The sequence below is a fragment of the Diabrotica undecimpunctata genome, chromosome 3 (genome assembly GCF_040954645.1).
Source record: "Diabrotica undecimpunctata isolate CICGRU chromosome 3, icDiaUnde3, whole genome shotgun sequence".
NCBI lineage: Eukaryota > Metazoa > Arthropoda > Insecta > Coleoptera > Chrysomelidae > Diabrotica > Diabrotica undecimpunctata.
The window spans coordinates 21,738,497-21,756,184 of record NC_092805.1 but is presented as its reverse complement, the minus strand read 5'-3'; the positions used below and the strand labels follow the sequence as shown (position 1 = coordinate 21,756,184).

At 31.8% G+C, this 17,688-nt stretch overlaps 1 protein-coding gene and 1 long non-coding RNA gene across 4 annotated transcripts in view; one reads left to right on the top strand and one right to left on the bottom strand.

Annotated features, from left to right (window-relative positions):
* The window catches only part of LOC140436565 (uncharacterized), an 80,374-nt gene continuing 62,686 nt past the window's right edge, over positions 1-17,688 (top strand). The window contains exon 1 of the long non-coding RNA XR_011950291.1: positions 1-134. This is a non-coding gene — a long non-coding RNA (uncharacterized lncRNA). The remainder of the gene's footprint in view (positions 135-17,688) is intronic.
* LOC140436564 (uncharacterized) overlaps positions 131-17,688 on the bottom strand; it is a 158,581-nt gene continuing 141,023 nt past the window's right edge. For all 3 annotated transcript variants that reach the window (XM_072525488.1, XM_072525490.1, XM_072525489.1), the window contains 2 exons: positions 13,886-14,411; positions 131-11,842 (listed from right to left, as the gene is read on the bottom strand). In XM_072525488.1, coding sequence (XP_072381589.1) covers positions 11,781-11,842; positions 13,886-14,411 — 588 coding nt within the window. In that variant the 3' untranslated portion in view covers positions 131-11,780. The remainder of the gene's footprint in view (positions 11,843-13,885; positions 14,412-17,688) is intronic.

The window sequence follows — 17,688 nt, the reverse complement described above, 5'->3', positions numbered from 1 at the left end:
TTACTGTGGAGTAGTGGTTATAATGGAAATGACTAGATAGATGGAATATAAAAACAGTGACGGAATAAAAATAGGAAGAACAGATATATGTTAACCGGAAAAAGCAGGGTCTCCCATTAAAACATGGAGACATGGTACGAAACGGATCGAATCTGAAAGTATATTACAAAACAAATACACTATGAAACAAAAATGACAAGTTACATTTGACAAATGAAGTGACACTTAGTTACTGTGACAATTTAAACAATTGATACGGCACAAAAGATACACCACAAATTGAAAATACGATGACTTAGTTTGTTTATATACAACCGAAATACAAATGATATTTTTTATTCAAATATTGCATATAACTAATAGGACAACAAAGAGTTGAACAGTTCTCAAAGTTGATGCAATTTGAGGACCGTGGATCAAGTTGCATAACACTGGGACTATTCCATGTAGCTAATTATTTTATAATCAATAAATAAACATAGTTAAAGTTCTAGCTTTAACAGTGATATCTATTTTATGCTCAAAGAAAGCTTTTGCAGTATGTTTCTGTTTTTTCAGTATTGTCAACTCATTAAAGCTTTGACAGAATAACATCAATTTAGCTAATAAACATAGATCAATGTAAAACTACGTCACCAGATATCGTTAAATATTTATATTTAATAAAATGAAAGAATTTAGCGAGATAAGATTGATTTGTCGGCTCATACATTAAGAATTTAAATTTGTAATGTGTAACGGATTAGTAGTTTCCAGATGCAGGCTTGTAATATTAAATTATTATACATACTACTGAAAATTTATACTTTTAGCCAGTTTTTGATATGATTTTTAGCAGATCAGATCATGTTCAAAATTTTGATGTGGATATTATTACTAAATACGTTTGGAAAAACATAAATGGCAATTCAATGAGAATATTAATAGAATAAAATACATATGTATGGTATGACAAATCAGAAAAACACAGTGAGTCTTCTCACAAGTAGTGACAGAAATTGTAGTACAAACCCAGTGAGAAAAAAAGAGGAAACGTTGGTTAAGGGACAGAATAGACACATTTATCAAAATCTTAAAGTACTTAAAGCAAAAATTTACAGAAAACTGTGTACACACCTGAGTTCAGGACCAAGATTGTACACGGCCAACGATGTTAAAAACAACAAATAATTAGGAAAATTAATGAGACAAAGCCAGCGTATGGCGACAAAGAAAACAATATTAAGGTGAGGTTATTTTAGGTTATGTTATATTGGAATTCTCCAGGAGTTTAGAACATAAATCTTATAAAAATGGCACTTACATGTCGATATTGGGTGAGTAGTTTACTAACATATTTTTCATTTTAACTTCTATAGTAAAAACCTGGTCTACAAACACCAAAATCCAAAAGGTGCCAAGAGTATTACAAAAAAATATATAATTCTAAACCATATATTTTAATCACAGATAAATTGAAACAATAGCAAAAATTTAACAAAATTGATATGTTTAATGCTGAGGTACACTTATTTAAAACAAACAATGTCGTAATTTATTTAAAACTGACACAAGATGTTTTCAATTGTCGTTAAACAAACAACAAATATGTTTTAAAAGAAACCATTGTTTTCAGACTATTAAATTGTGATAGCTCACTAGGATTGGATCTTATATACTTTTTAAACAAGCAAGGAATTAATCTTAATAGTAATGCATAGGTATTGCTTGGGCAATTAGGAGATACTCTTAAATATTACCTGCTGATTGAGAGGTTTCATTTGACACATGAGACTAGCTGATGATTATAGATATTTTATTTATAGACATTGTATCATATAATTATTTTTCTTTAAGAAGAGTTATATCATTGATTCTTGTAAACACTGATCATATGGAATATTTATCCAAAGGATACGTTCGTAGATGGGTCGTTATGAAATTTTTAAGTTAAGTGTTTATTGTGGTAGATTTTAAAGTTGTTTATTTCACTTTGTTATAATTTTAAAATCAGTAAAGGTCTCAAGGCATCTCTCAAAGCTAGTAACTAGCTCTAACTCTAACTAGATATTGATATTAAATAATGAAAAAAAAACTTCCTAATCCTGTTAACAAAGTCCTGCGTCCTGCAGCCTCTAATTTGTGTGGTGGCCGAATGTGACCTGGTACAATCACTGGAGAGGTCAAAAGAAGAGTGTTCAGGAAATTCTAATGAGAAAGTGGAACCGGATGGAATCTATGATAAGGATAACTTCAGCTCAATTGAGAAAGATGCGTTATATTGGAATCCTCAAGAACGCAGACAAAGATGTTAACCAAGAAAAATGTGAAAGGAATCTGTGGAGCAAGAGGCTAGAAGAATAGGAAATTTTGATGGAGGTGAAGGTTGCTGACGAAATCGACAGCGATGGAGAGTATTTACGGATACAGGTTGACTAGGAATGACTTTGAAAATCCTACAATCGGCACGCCTAGTTGATGCACAGCAAAATTACCGGAAGGTATCTTAGTCGGAGAAGTAAATTCGACCTGTAACTACGTTTAAAACTCTCGTAATCAAGTCACGGAGTTCATCTACCTCTTTCTCTCCGAATGCTTTTCGGAGATTGAAAAAATATTTGCATTTTTCTTAATCACTATTTAATAGTTTGCATGTTATGGAAATTAATTGCAATAACCGTAATAAAACTTTCAAATATTTGTAATCAGCCACAAATGATAAAAATTACATAATTTGTACCATATTTGGAGAAATGTTCAATATGATTGCTGATCATTAGAGATCTATATAAAGAATTATTACTCTTTTTGTATTGTAAATATTAACGACAAAGCGGAAATTTGCATTTATGAATTTCTTTGTAAATATGTTGAAGTTTAAAACTCCTCATGTGTCATCACGACTTTAATAGTCCATTTGATATAATTGTACAATGATTTTTTGTCGTTTTATTGAAAATATTACGAGTAACACACTGTTGTAGTGACTTGTTTACGTTTGTGAAAAAATTCAACAGAAACACACTGAATTAAAAAAATAAAACCATCTAGATTATATATAAAACTTTTCTTTATGTATCCAAATACAGCGAATGCCACTTTTTGCGCAATTAGAAAAAGTGACACCGGCATATTTTCGTAAAGAAAAAAGCATACACACATTGTTACATATATATTTTTTTCCTATTACACATTTTTTACATATTTATATGGTTTTGTTTATTTTATTTTAACAAAAAGAGGAAAAGAAACTATAAAATATTATCACCGTCAAAAAATAAGTATTTATCCTACAACGTCTATTCCGAAAAGAGTACCTTTCATACAATTGTCCTAGGAAAGAAATTTTTATACACTCTATCACTTCTGCTATGTAACATAGAAGCAGTTCCAAACTGTATCGCACAAATTGGAGTCATCTTAATATATTTTATGATTTCTAGCCACGCATTTTGCATTATTTTTGACAATATGTTTAAAGATTCATATAAATAAGGAAGTGAAACGCAACAGAACTCAGAAGACGAATTGAAATAGCTATCATCAAAAATATCTATAGCATAAAAGGATTAGGATAAAAAAATTCAGATGTAAAACTGCAAAATATGGATGACTAAAATTAATGTGGCACTGCAAGTAGGAAAATTACTGGCTGTGAAATGTAAGAGATAAAGGGCAACAAAGAGTAACGAATTTTTAATTACAAAGTTTACAATTTAGAACAATTTGGAATACCAAACTAACATTTAGGACAGCCTAAATGAAAAGCATTTACTACATACATAGGAAATGAACCTTGGAATTTTAGCCCACCTAAAGAGTAAAGGGCTCCCTAATAGTGATATTTTCAGCTATATTTCTTTGGAATAAGGGTACTCATGTCATAATAACCATGAGCTTGTGAGGTGGTCCAAAACGGAACAGATATTTATAAATATTCGCAAATTTTTTACTGTTATGTAACTCTATTTGGCATAATGAAGTCATCTCTGGCAACAGCGCTTACAATGATGAACTATGGTTATGAAAATTGTTGATACATTGTTATGAACAATTAATACATGCTCAACAAGGAAATCTTTAGTTACAAACCAGCTAACATTGAAATTGGCTAGAAAAAACCACACCTGGAAAATCAAAGGATAGATGCCAAATTTCACTGCCATGCCATCACTCACGTGATGCACAAAATCACGTAAATGATCACGATTTTACGCACGTAAAAAAAATTTGAAAAACATCCACATACTTTCAAAAATCTGTCTTGTGGTTTAAAACAATTTTTTTTTTAAGAAAACTCCCGACATACGATGGTTTTTTTTTAGTTGGAACTGCTTTTTCTTCATATCACTAAACAATCAGTCACTTTTTACATGATCATTCCTAAAATATATTTAAAAATTAAAATACATAGGATACAGGTTTGGAGGTGACAATTATAGTTTGATTTTTGAATTCAGTGCACCCTTACCCTGTTAAATGATACATCGAATATAACAACAGCCTCTATCATTATATACAGAATGTTCCGGTACATAAAAATCTATGTTTTCTATTGATGGACATATATATGTACGAATTGTACATATTCCCCAATTTGTATATTAAAATTGTTACAGATTATTAACGCAGCTATACACAGTTCATTTACTGTTATATGTTTGGTTTGCATAATTACAATCAAATTTAATAACAGAAGGATGCAATAAACATTGGTGGTTTCCGGAAATTTGCTACAGGTTTTTCAAGTTTTATAAAAATTTAGGTTATGTAAGGTTAAGTTCATTTGTGATCAGCCTCAAATTGACATTGAGATTCTACTAGAACAAACATACAAGAATTAACTATTATTTAGCATAAATAGGAAGACAGGAACAACTTTCATATCACGTTAACACTATTGTGGGATCAACAGATGTGGAAATCAGCGTTGGCTATGCAGAATCGGCAAGATGAAAACAAACACTTGTATAATTAAAAACTGAAACATACCAGGGATCACTGTGACATGCAATAATACCAAAGAGACATTTTTTTTAGATCTTAATATATAAATGTCAAATATATAAACTTCCAAGTACTGTTATGAAAGTGTTTCTTTGCAGGTATCGAAGTTTATTCAAATATCTCTTTGGGGTTTTATTTGATGCTTTGGCTTGGAGATCGAAAACTAACAAGAAAACCCTCCCCAACGCTACAGCGCAGTTTCACTCTAACAGGTCTAATTATTAAGGAAAAACCTGGTGTAATATGGTCACACCAGATTTTGTTGTATGCGTTGTAAAAGTCAGGTTTGCAAAAATATTTGTTAGCTTTTATGCCGAGAAGCTTTTATAACAGCGGCCTAGGTAGCTTCTATTTAAGTGTCCTTGCCATTGGTGCTGAATGATGTGGGTTCGATTCCCTCTACAAGAATAAAAAAATATTTAGGTCGTCAAGGTTAGTCATTCCGATTTAACATTTAACTGTTGGTCCCTACACTGAATGATAATCAGCACAGATATACGTAGAGAAGTTGCCTACGCCCAAATTTGGCTATGGCACATTAAGAAGTTTTTAAGAAATTTCTCTAAATATAAAAGTATAAATTCTGGATAATCCCAAAAATAAGTAAAGTCTTTACACATTTTAAAGTCTCTGGATTCCCCTTTAAGTGTCAGTGGTAGCTCTGTTTACCACTATTGTTAAAGGATATTTTTCGAGCCTATAGCAATGTATAGACCGTATGCACAAACAGTAATGTTGCAAAAATCTTTGGTGAAATTAGGCACCACACGAATCGCATATGCCTGCACCAATCCGAAGGTCGTTAAGCGGTAAAGATAGCTAACAGTGAGCTTTTGTGTAGGGTACTTTACCACTGTTATTTTTATGGTAATTTATTCTACCTTTTAGGCTTGTTCATAATTGAGAAAGCTTAAATAAAGGTGTACTGGTAAGCAAATTTTAAATCTTCCTTGACTTAGTTAGGGGCCATGGAATTTATTTAGGGACTGAGTTTAATTGTTTTTTACCAGAAGTTGAAGAGAATTTTTACAAGATTTAAAGAGAAAGAATTTGGTTCCCTTAGTACTACTGTCATTGGACAATTTTTCAGATTATCCAAAAAAATTTGAGTTTGCCATCACCAATCACTTTTATCTTCAATAGTATTACATTAGAAAATCATTATAGTAGATTTTAGATACAACTGAAAGTGATATCCTGGAATTTTCAATTAAAGTTTCTATTGAAATAATTGCCTCACTACTGAAAACACTAATATTACATTTTGGCTGGAACGGAAATAGGCTTGAACCCTTACAAAATGAAATTGATGGCATGTTAGAAACTGTCCACTCGAATCGAGTCGAATTTTGACGGAAGAAGTGGTGGCCTAGATTTAATGAAACTTTCGTTAAAAAATGTAATGCAAGTTGATTCTGATGAGACTGACAGTGATGAAGCCTCAGAATCTTTTCTAATGTTATTTGATAAATTAATATAAAAAAAACTAAGTGAATGTGTAACCTTAGCTGAGTTAGATGTAAACGCACTAGCTGAAAGTAGACGTAAACTACAAGGAGAACTGCAAAATTGTTTTTTCGCATACTAAGAAATCTGTAAGGGACAGAAACAAAGTAAAAAGGAACGGAAACTGATAAAAGATCTGATATACTACTAATAGTCGATGGAATGGCACTACTATTTTCTAATTTAAAAAAATGTTCCGGAACCTAATCCCATATTTTTTGCTTTGCCTGTTCATATAAGAAGAATTAATACAAGATGGCATTTTTTAAGACCCATCTACTATATTAAAGGAGGTTACTTGTATATATGTACAATTTTTAAATCAAGACAATTATCATTTTGACAAAAAAAAACCAAATAAGCTGTAGCTGTGTTAATAAAAATTCAAAGATTTAAATTCATTCTGGATTAACTTTAAATATTTTATACAAAATAATATCTTGTCAATTTTTACAACATCTGAAAAGCAAAAACAATACATATAGTTCTTCATAAATAATTAAACAAAACATATATTTCTATGATTGTTCGGAACATTCTGTACTTTTACATAAAACGTAAAAAATTTCATTCCGCAAACATTCCCGCACCACAGGCTCAACGTAGCGCCAAGATAGCACAAGCACTTTTTTAAAAAGAAAAAAAAAATAGTTATTTTTGACGATATCTTGTAACACTTTGGTGTCAACATGCAGTTGAATTATTAAATAATAAATTATTGTTATGGCCCCGAAATGTCGGGTTACTACTCGGACGATCCTTAAAAACGGGTTAGGATTTCTGCCGTATTTTTTTATAATACATCAAGTCATAGGGTTATTCTATGTTTTCCTGTTATCTTATTAATTTTCAAACGTCATTAGAAAGTAAACGACAAATAATTTATGTAACTATACGAAACAATGTTTTTTTTTAGTTAATATTACAAACCTGCTATCTAAAATGGATTTTAATAAACGTTTTTCTTTCTTTTTAAGGGTTTTTTTTGTTAAGATTTCATGTTTAAAGGCACAAAAAAGTTATTTTTTTAATATCTGTTATCATCAGTTATATATATATGTCAAATACCATAACGTCACCACATCCTTACGAAGGATAAATGATAGAGGAGGAGGATCAGTTATAGAGTAGTTACAAGCGGTCTAGTGTGGAGAACATTGGACGATACAGAGGGAGGCCTATATCCAGAAGTGGACGCGATTCGCTGAATAATGACGATTTGTTGTATATTTACAGTCTGATAGTCGAAGGTAATGTCTTATTTACTTCTTTCTTTTCTAGATTCATGGTAAATTACTAAATATCCTAAAATAATAATAAATACTTGCAAATATTTTTTTACTTTACTCTTATTTTTGATTTTTCTTTGTACTAACAGTGTATAAAACTAAAACATATTGTCATAATTATTCTTCCTTTTAGATCGGTCTGGGTCGTTTGTATTATTAGTAGTAAAGTTGCTTAAGGTGTTGATAATTATTTGTTGTTCGAAAACTAAATAGTACAGTCTGTTACAGCTAAAACAATTGTGAAAAATTCTGGAAAAACGTTATAGATCCAGATATTTAAACATTTTAGTACGGAAAATATATCTACAAAAAAATTCCAATGCATGGAAATAAAAACTGATGAAAAAAAGTAAAAATAACGTTTTGGAAATCGAAAAACTCTTTACAGTTGTTGAATAATTAAAGTTATCTACAAAAAATGATTTAAAGAAAAATGTGACACCTTTTTTTATGCTTTAACAGTTTTGTCATATAGTTCTGTCCAGAGACTCATAAGATTCTGAAAAAATTGCTATGTGGAAAACTGAATACTAAATTTGACCGCGTGAGCAACATAAATCTTAAATCATCATAAAACTGAAAGAAAAATCCTACAACCGTGTGTTTATACAATTTTTAAACGATTTTATTAATGTGGACTACGTAGTGGCATATGACCAGGGTGGAAACCACTTATGGAATATAATTATTTCTGTCCTTTTTTTTTTAATTATAAAAAATGCTGATATCAGTCAATTTTTATATATAAATGGACGCTTTTTGAACATAAATTTAAATGTGCAGGGAGATTCACGCAAGCCTAGCAAGTCCAACAGCTTTATGAAACTGGTCGTCATCATTCAATCAACAGATTTTGAATAAAGACCTTTCCTTCTTTACTCTATCTCCCTCCAGTACCCTTGAGAGCCGTATGTTAAGAATTAGATTATTCAAAGTTACAGAAACCAGTAAATTAAGCCAGCAAACTCCTAAACTGTTTCTCACCATGTCTGGGTTTTATCTTCATCATCTTCCATCACAACTCCTTAAAAAATCTTCAGTTCACTAAATTAATAAACATGAAAGAAAATGTCTACGTCTTTCTATATAAGTTGACTTTAATGCCACGATTATTATTCGTTAATATTGATTTTTAGGTAGATAAAGTATGAAGTAAGGCGAAATAATATTGTCTGACTAATTGGTCTTTACCAAAACCATCTAATTAAGAAAAAAAAGACGAAATATTAAAAAATGTGATTTATTTTTATTAAAGAAAATTAAATAATCGTTATGAGATCAATCTAAAGGCGCGTATTGACTTGCAAATTTATTCGCATGAACGCTATGCGCGCAAAAATGCTCAGGTCTGTAGGTGTCCTGCACGAATGCTATCCGTCAGTAGTCGATTTCTGGACAACATCAAAGAATATTTAGGCATCAATTTGCTCAGTTTGAACGGTATTTGTGAATGTAGAGGTTGTGTCCGTAAACCGTACAGATTAATTTTAGTTGGGAATTGTTTAATTCAAATTTTTTTTTAGAATGAATAGAGTAGAGTAACGAACAGTGCTTGCAGTTAATTGATGAATATCAGTAACATCGAATTTTATGGGAAGACAAACATCCTCAGCATTTTTAGTGTCCATTTTGCTTATTTTAGGACCGATCATATTGATTAGTTTTTTAAAATTCATCGAAGACATAAGAAGAAAATTTTGAAATTGTCCACTGGTTTCTTGAAATTTTTAATCTCTTAACAAAACAGATCCACTATATGTCTGCCTGCTTCTATACAACTATGTTATCCACCAGCCCGCTTTTATTTTGTCTAAGTATACTATGAATTACTAAGTAGGCTGCACTTGCTCTTACGATCATTTCTTGTTGAGATCTTGTATAAAACTAAACCGACGCACAACTGGAGCACTCCTGTGCGCACAATAATTGCGGTAAATTAAAATCACTCGCACGAACGTGTGTGCGCGCACAGCGTACGTGCGAGTAAATTTGCTCAAGTCAGTATGCGCCTTAATAATATACTGTACTGAACAGAGCATAGCCAAAAGCTTACTTTTTTAATAAAGAAAAGTATTGTTTCGAACAATTACTCATGATACAGCTCATACTACAAAAAATACACAATACTCAAAGAGAAATAAAGCGTGAAAACATAAAAAATACAATCATATAATTTTTTATTTTATTTTATTCTCTTCATATGGGATGTGTGATATAAATACTATCTTAGTATCTATCTCATACCTCATGTAAGTTTGATTAAATTAAACTTTCCTTCTACTTTGGATGTCTAAAATGTTATTTTTTGTCACGGGAGTATGTTAGTTCATCATACAGTACACCTCGAGCAGTGGTATGGAACCCCACTATATGCAGCGAATGGATTAAAACAAATTTATCGATATATTTATTCTTTTACATCTTGATAACATAAACAAGTAAAAAAAACAGCGGTTCAAACATTTCTATTTAAAATCTTTCGAAGAATTGAAATGATAATTCCTATTGTCAGACATTTAAGATAACATATATATGAGTAGGGGGAGAAGATGATACGAAGCATGCCTATTCTGTGATATGACCTTTAGCAAAATTTTGGAAAGGAATGAGAAAAATTTCAAATAACCAAAAAAGATATAGCGAATAATTGTAAAGCAATAAAATTGGAATATAAAGCATATTTATTCACTGGAGTGATTGCAGAGTACATTACGCGTTATTTATGGTGGGATGCGCTAAATGAGGTACTTTCGCCTCGATTTACAGGACTCGGATGTTCAGAAGCTCAACATTTGTTCAGAGGCGTATCTATGAAGTTTTATTTACTGTCAAGTTTTAATGTTATCTGCTCTTCAGATAGATTTGTATCTGCTATTGATTCATTGTCATGATTTACTTAACAAATGTCGACAAAAGAGGCCTTTTAAAATCTGCACGACAAAAATTCACCTTAAATGCAAAAATGCACCATTTACTGCAATTAGGAACACTGAAGTGTATATTTTGTTTTTCCATGTCAACAATTTGTTGGATTGAAATATTACGATTAGGTAAGTGATTTGTGATTAACAAGTAGATAAAGACAAACGAAACTTATTTAACAATGATATAAATATTTTAAAATTTATATTATTTTTTAATTAAATATATTGTAAAATATATGAAAGTAATAAAGAAAGAATAACAACAACAAGATCTCATTTGAATTAATTTACACTATTTAATAAAGAGTAACAAGCGGTCCAGTTTATTTTACGGTTCTTATTTAAAATTAACAAAAACCTTAAGAAAACTAAGAGATAGTTAAACTAAATGAGGAATAATTGATGAAAGACAATAGTTATTGAAACTATCTAGCGATAGACAAGGCTTTCATAAAACCAACAAAGCAATATAATTATTTTCATGTAAATTTGATACATTATATACGATACGTACATACTTGGGATTTGGACACCTAAATAATTTAAGAAAAGTGAGTCCCAACTTTCGAAAACATTTACGAACAATTTTATATTGAATACATAAACTAAATATAATTAATATAATAATTCAAGATTATATAATTTTGGCGACAAATAATTTAACCTCTACAACCTGATATTTTATTTTGTTTTTGTGACATTAGTAGTAAAGTGTGTTTGGTTTTTAAGGATCATCCTAGCGGGACATCTCGAGGCCACCCTCGTTAACTATTTCGTAATATTGCTGAAACTATCGAGTCTTTGTTATCATGGAAAATTCGAGGTTTCCTGTTTTGACACTTTGTCTTTGCTCCCGACGACGACATGCTTCTTCATCATCTGCTCTATACAGTTCAAGCAGCATTTAATAAAGGCAGTACTTCTCATCGCTACCGTATCCGTGTATCCGAAATTTCACTAAGTTTTATTTGTATCAAGTTTATTGGGTTTAAACTACGAAATGTCAGTGATTTGACTAGTATTTTAACGGTTTTTTTTTATTCAAACAAGTACAACACTATCACTTTATCCACGTTTAGGATTCTTCCATGTAGTACTTGACCTTACCGTTCGGCTGATTGATTATGGCTTCCCACGCTGAAAAATAAAATCAAAATTTATTAATATTGAAGAATTTACCACATATTATTTAGATTGGAAACACCCCAGTAAAATTTGTAGTTATGAACTGATTTCAATCAATACGTTTTTAAATCAAGTAAAAAGTCTTCTTCGTTTACTGTTTATTCAAATTTTTAGGTCATACCACTAGACCACAGTTTATTGCTAAAAGAAGCATCTTTAACAACATACTGTGACTAGACTCGTGGTTGTAAAAAATACTGTCGCAGTTCACAATGGAATGGAATATAACCTTTACATAATGAATATAGGCAAGTCCAGAAGGTGTGACTAGAAGTGAACTTTACATATAATGGAGGGACGTCCTAGATTATATGCATACAGAAGTAGTGGTCGACCTCCGATACGGTGGAACAATGATGCATATAATAATGGTTTCAACTGTACTAGATTTACATGGCACATGTGACTAGAGGACAGGAGACAATTTAGGGAGGCCTATATTCAGCAGTGAAAGCCACAGGTTTTATGACGATGATGAATGTTTAGGCGGATGTCAGTTTCATTATGCCAAAGCTATAAGACAATGATTTAAGAGTATTTTTAACAGATAGATCATGGTAGTTGGGTAATATATTTGCCACCCAGATTTACAAATTGTCAAATTGTGAACCTTTTTCGCGATCCAGACATCTTTCGTGTTCATTTATTGGAAAATGGCTAAATCTGAACAAGGAATACCATGTTTAAATTTTCCAAGAAGTGAAAGACCATAAGAAGGTCAACTGCAAATATTGACTGAAGCCACAAAAAATCATCTCTGTGTATCAAATTGTATGTTAGCTCGAAGATTCAGAAATAAATGTCCCAAATAAACTTGTTTAAGGAACAAAAGCATCATTAGTGACAAAAAAAGTGCAGAACAACTAATGGAAAAGCTAACTGCCTTGGAAATGTGGTTATTTGGACGAAATTCTCAGCGAAATGGCAGCGACAAGAAATTATGTCTACAATGAAGAAGAGGAAGATGGAATAACTTGATTATCAGATGAGATATGACAAATATTGTCTCCAGCAACTTATCCTTCTTCAGAAAAGTTGCATAGGAGAAGAGTTCCAGAAAAAAAAATGAAACTGTGCTGATAAAACATGAATAGCCAACCTCCACAATCCATGGGACAATAGAATAACACTTGCTGTTAAATCTTTGGCTAGAAAATTGACAGGTATTAATACAGTGATTTCATGCGCTACCTATTAAGAATGTTAAGGGAATAACATTTAATATCCCATCCACCTGCCACTAATAATCTTCTGATTGGATGTTATAATAGACAATGCTTGAAACTTTATGTCAAACTTGGATTAATGGAGATGAATTCTTTCTCCGAATGATTTCAATTTCAGCAGATATTCATCTGATGGTCTTCAATGTATGTACATCCTGGATGGAGATATAACCAGAATTGCATTTTTTCTAGAGTACAGTTTGCTGACGTAGATACACTAGTATTGGAAGAGAGGAAATTTATTTGGAACCATTTGAGAAAGCGTTGAAGTACTTGTGATATCTATTTTTTCATTGGTTAGAGAACATTTCATTCTCATGCATGATAATGTCCAACCTCACATTGCTAAAAAAGTTTTCAGTAGGTACATAATGTTGGCATTCAGGTACTGGAGTGGACAACTAGATGTTCGAATATACACTCTGTAGGTATGGAATATCCCAAACAAAAGGATTAGATTAGGAAATACAGAGAACTTCAAATAGTGGTACAGATGACAGAGGCGCTCTTGGATAAATGGGCGTTAATATAGAAAGATAAGACTGTCACTGTGAGATACAAATGATCGGTTTTAGGTTTCGCCGATATTGTAAGAATTTTTTCTAATGATTTGAAACACAATTTTTGTTTTTAATTCTTGTATTCCTTACTAACTTGCTAATATATTCACCATCTATCGAAGTTTGTTTTTTTTGTTTAATGATATTATACCGAATATTAGTAAACAATAATGATTATATTGGAATAATAAATAGTAATAATGACTCACCTGACCCAATAAAGTTGACGATTTTGTCATGATTATGCGATACGTGCGTGTATCCTTCGGGAGCTACGAACCTTGCTACGAAATTGTTGCAAACGTCATCTTGCAATAATTGTTCGTTCACGTCGAATCCGAACACCAGACCCGTAACTTCCTTATTTCCTATACCGCTCAGAATCACTACTGGAGGTGGCCGCTCGTCCTCCCCACCCTCACCCTTATTACTATTGCTATCGCTCACCATTGTTCGATCACTTTTATCACAGTCTACTTTATTTTTGTTGCTAGGTAGTGATGTCACAACTTCAGTGCATGTTTGAGTTGATTCCGATTGAGTGACGGGATGTGGGTGGTTCGTGCGGGGGACGTGTTGAGTGACGACGATTGGGGAAGGTATGTGTTGTGGCTGTTGCTGCTGTGGATGGCAGTTCATGAAATGCATTTTTTCAATGGTCTGGACATCAGGAATATTCGGGGGCAACATCTGAGCGTTGAACTGGATTGATTCTTTTTCATTTGAATGGAGTATCTGAAAATCATTTCAAAAGTTTCATAAACTACTACATCATGACATCCACAAAGTTAATAAGGTAACTAGAGTAACTCTAAAAGTCACTGAATTGTTGATACTAATATTATACAATAATATTTAAATGTACTTTCAATCAGCAAGGTGAAAAGCTCTTGGTTAAGCACTTATAAGGTATCGACACAGATTACAGACAAATTAATAAGATGTATGCGCGTCAAAAAAAAAAAAAAAACTTAAAATATGACTTTATCTTTAATTGATGAAGTTGTATAGATGAGATGTGTCTATTATTGACGTATCTAATTGGTACCATCTGTAGCAAACGAATTACTAGATATGACAACCTACCTTATCAGACTTCAAAAAGATAAATTCAAACCACCTTTGATTCTGATTATTTTTTGTTTGTTAAAACAAGAGTTTAATGAAAACATCCAAATATCAACTAAAAAATAAGGAAAAAACCGGTGAGAGTGGAATCTTTGCAAAGCTGCTAAAGGCAGAAGGTGAAATGATACAAAAGAAAATACACCAACTTATATATGCAATCTGGGAACAAGAATAAACGACGGGGGACTGGTCCAAAGCACTCACACAGTTCACAAAAAAGGGACTTAGCTTGCTGTGAAAATTACAGAGGGATAGCTCTATTAAACATCTTTATGTATGAGCGGCTCAACATTACAAATTTCGTAACAGCCCAAAAAACTGTGATGGATGGGGCATGTGCAAAAGGATAGGAAAAGAATGCCAAAAATGGTCTTGAGTGTCTGACCAAAAGTGGCCCAGACTTATTGTGTGCAATTTGAGACAGATTTGACATTTGCCAGTATTGTATTAGCCAAATATGCATTGTTATCAAATTAAAGTCATGTTTTATTGAAATTTTGATTAAAAAACAAAACTTGTGCATTTGCTAATTTTGTATAAACTATTGTAAATTGGTTTGCTGTTTCAAATACATAGTTGTTATTACAATTTTAATTACACGGGAAATATCAACAATAACCCTGCAGCTTAGGATATAAAAAGAACAAGAATGAACAATGCCTTTCAAAGTGCTGAGTATAATACACATGTCTATAAGTGTACAATTTTCAAGTTTGTCAGAGGCGCACTATTTTTATGGGAATGTGTTTAAAAAGCAGAAAGACACGATTTTGGTTCTTTTTTAATGAAAATGTTATTTTTTTTTGTTAATTTAACAGTTAATTCATCTATGTATCCACATTTCAAAGGTAGATAACTTTTTTATAGGAGTGTTATGTCATGTTCCATGTTTCCACAACATACAGCTAAACTGGAAGTATCTAAAATTTTTAACAATCTGATTTTTACTGGTAGTGAAAACCTTGATCACCTTGATAAAACTTGACCTTGCAACTTTAATTCTGCATTTAAACTCTGTTGTCATGATAATCATTAAATGATCACAATCAATGGAACATGGGAAACAAATATATAGTCAAAAAGAAGAAAAGAACTGGATGAGAAAAAGAGATGGCGAAAAGAACTGAATGTTTGAAAAAAAAAAATGGGTACTTTTGGGAGAATAAAGCAAAAGAACCATACAGATCGGTAAAATATCTCGAAGACAAACGACAGGGAAACAATAGCAATAATGGAAATACAATGAAGTCAGAAAAAACCAAGAGCAAAAATAATTCGGGACTCAATGGAGAAAAAAAAAGGTAAAAGAAGCAATAAAAGAACTAGAAAATAATAAACGCACAGAACAAGGCATATTGTCAGCAGATATATTGAAAGAATTAGAAATAAGATCAGAGAAAAAATAGCTGGCTTATTGTAGAAGGATGGCTAATTTAAAAAATGAGATGGATGGGGATCTTGCAGATGCTAAAGAAAAGGAACAACTTAAGAATATCAATATGCCAAAGATCATGAACATTTGGAAAGTATCATGTCTTAAGATCAGTTATGCTTAGCTAAATACTCGTAAGTTTAGAATAATATTACACTAACTAGATGAAGAGCAGCACAAGGTGTTAGTTTGTTATTTTCCTTTTCACTTTAAAACACTCTCAAGTACTCTAACTCTTGTTCTTTTTCAGAATAGTTTAGCATATTTTATATATTTGAATAACGAATATATACGAATATATTTGAAGTACGAACAATTATTTCCCCAACGTCCTGGACAACTAAACTGCTTACTTTGACGTTTGGCAATTAGACAGCATTATGATTTCACTCAAGAAATGACAGTTTGAATATTCAATTGTGTAGAGTAAAGACTGGGTGTGGTTAAATGCCAACCAATAAAATATCTGTTTTTATTCAATTTGGATTATTTAATATATTATGTTTATTTTCTTTTGAGAAATAATTACAGACATTTTTTGTGGCTATCTAGTACACATATTAGAAAGAAATGGGGTACTAAAAAAGGGCTTTGAGAACTATAGCACTTATGTTTTGTAATTATATTATTTAAATTATCTAATTACAACTTCTTTTCCAATTATAGTTACAATTAATACCAATGAGTATAGGCTAACTGGTGTTTTGCAAAGATATGTAGTTTTCCAGGTTCAGAGGATGTGATTTGGTCATAGGCATACAACACAGTTTCTAGGCAAGAGCTATGGAGATGCATAAGAGAGAAATAAGTTCTTGAGAAGCAATTGCGGCTCATGAATGATATGTATGGGAGTATGGTATCTGTACGGGAGTGTACACCAAAGCAAGTGAATGGGAGTCTCTGTGATCAAGAAACCCATGATGGGCTGAAATGAAAGATGTACAAATAAGGAATTGTGGCCTGTAAAAAGGGTTCAGGAAAAGAAGATGGACGTAACTGAAATAAAAATATGGTGGATCTAGGGTAAGACTGGAAGAGACAGTATCAGGAACGACTTGATTAGGGAAAGAGCGAGGTTATGTGGGACGAAGAATAGAGCTGTTAGAAGTTAAGGAAAATTTCTTGTCTGTACAATCACTCGTTATAAAATAATAAAAAAACAAAATTCTGCTCTTTGATGGTAATAGAAGCAGCATATAGCAAAAGAATGGGTGCCACCTTCAAAAGTCGAACAACATGCTCCAGTGTTCTGTGTATTTGGTTTTGTTTTACAGAGTGGAGACTTAGGCCCTTTCTCAGTCATTCTTGAAGAAATTGGAATTTGAAATGTGGTGTTACTGACACATTCTGAGAATTTCTTTGGTTGATCACATTACTAGTGTGGAAGATCTTAGAAGAATGTATGGGACATGTTACGAGAAACGAACAGTGAGAATAAAATGAGTACTCTTT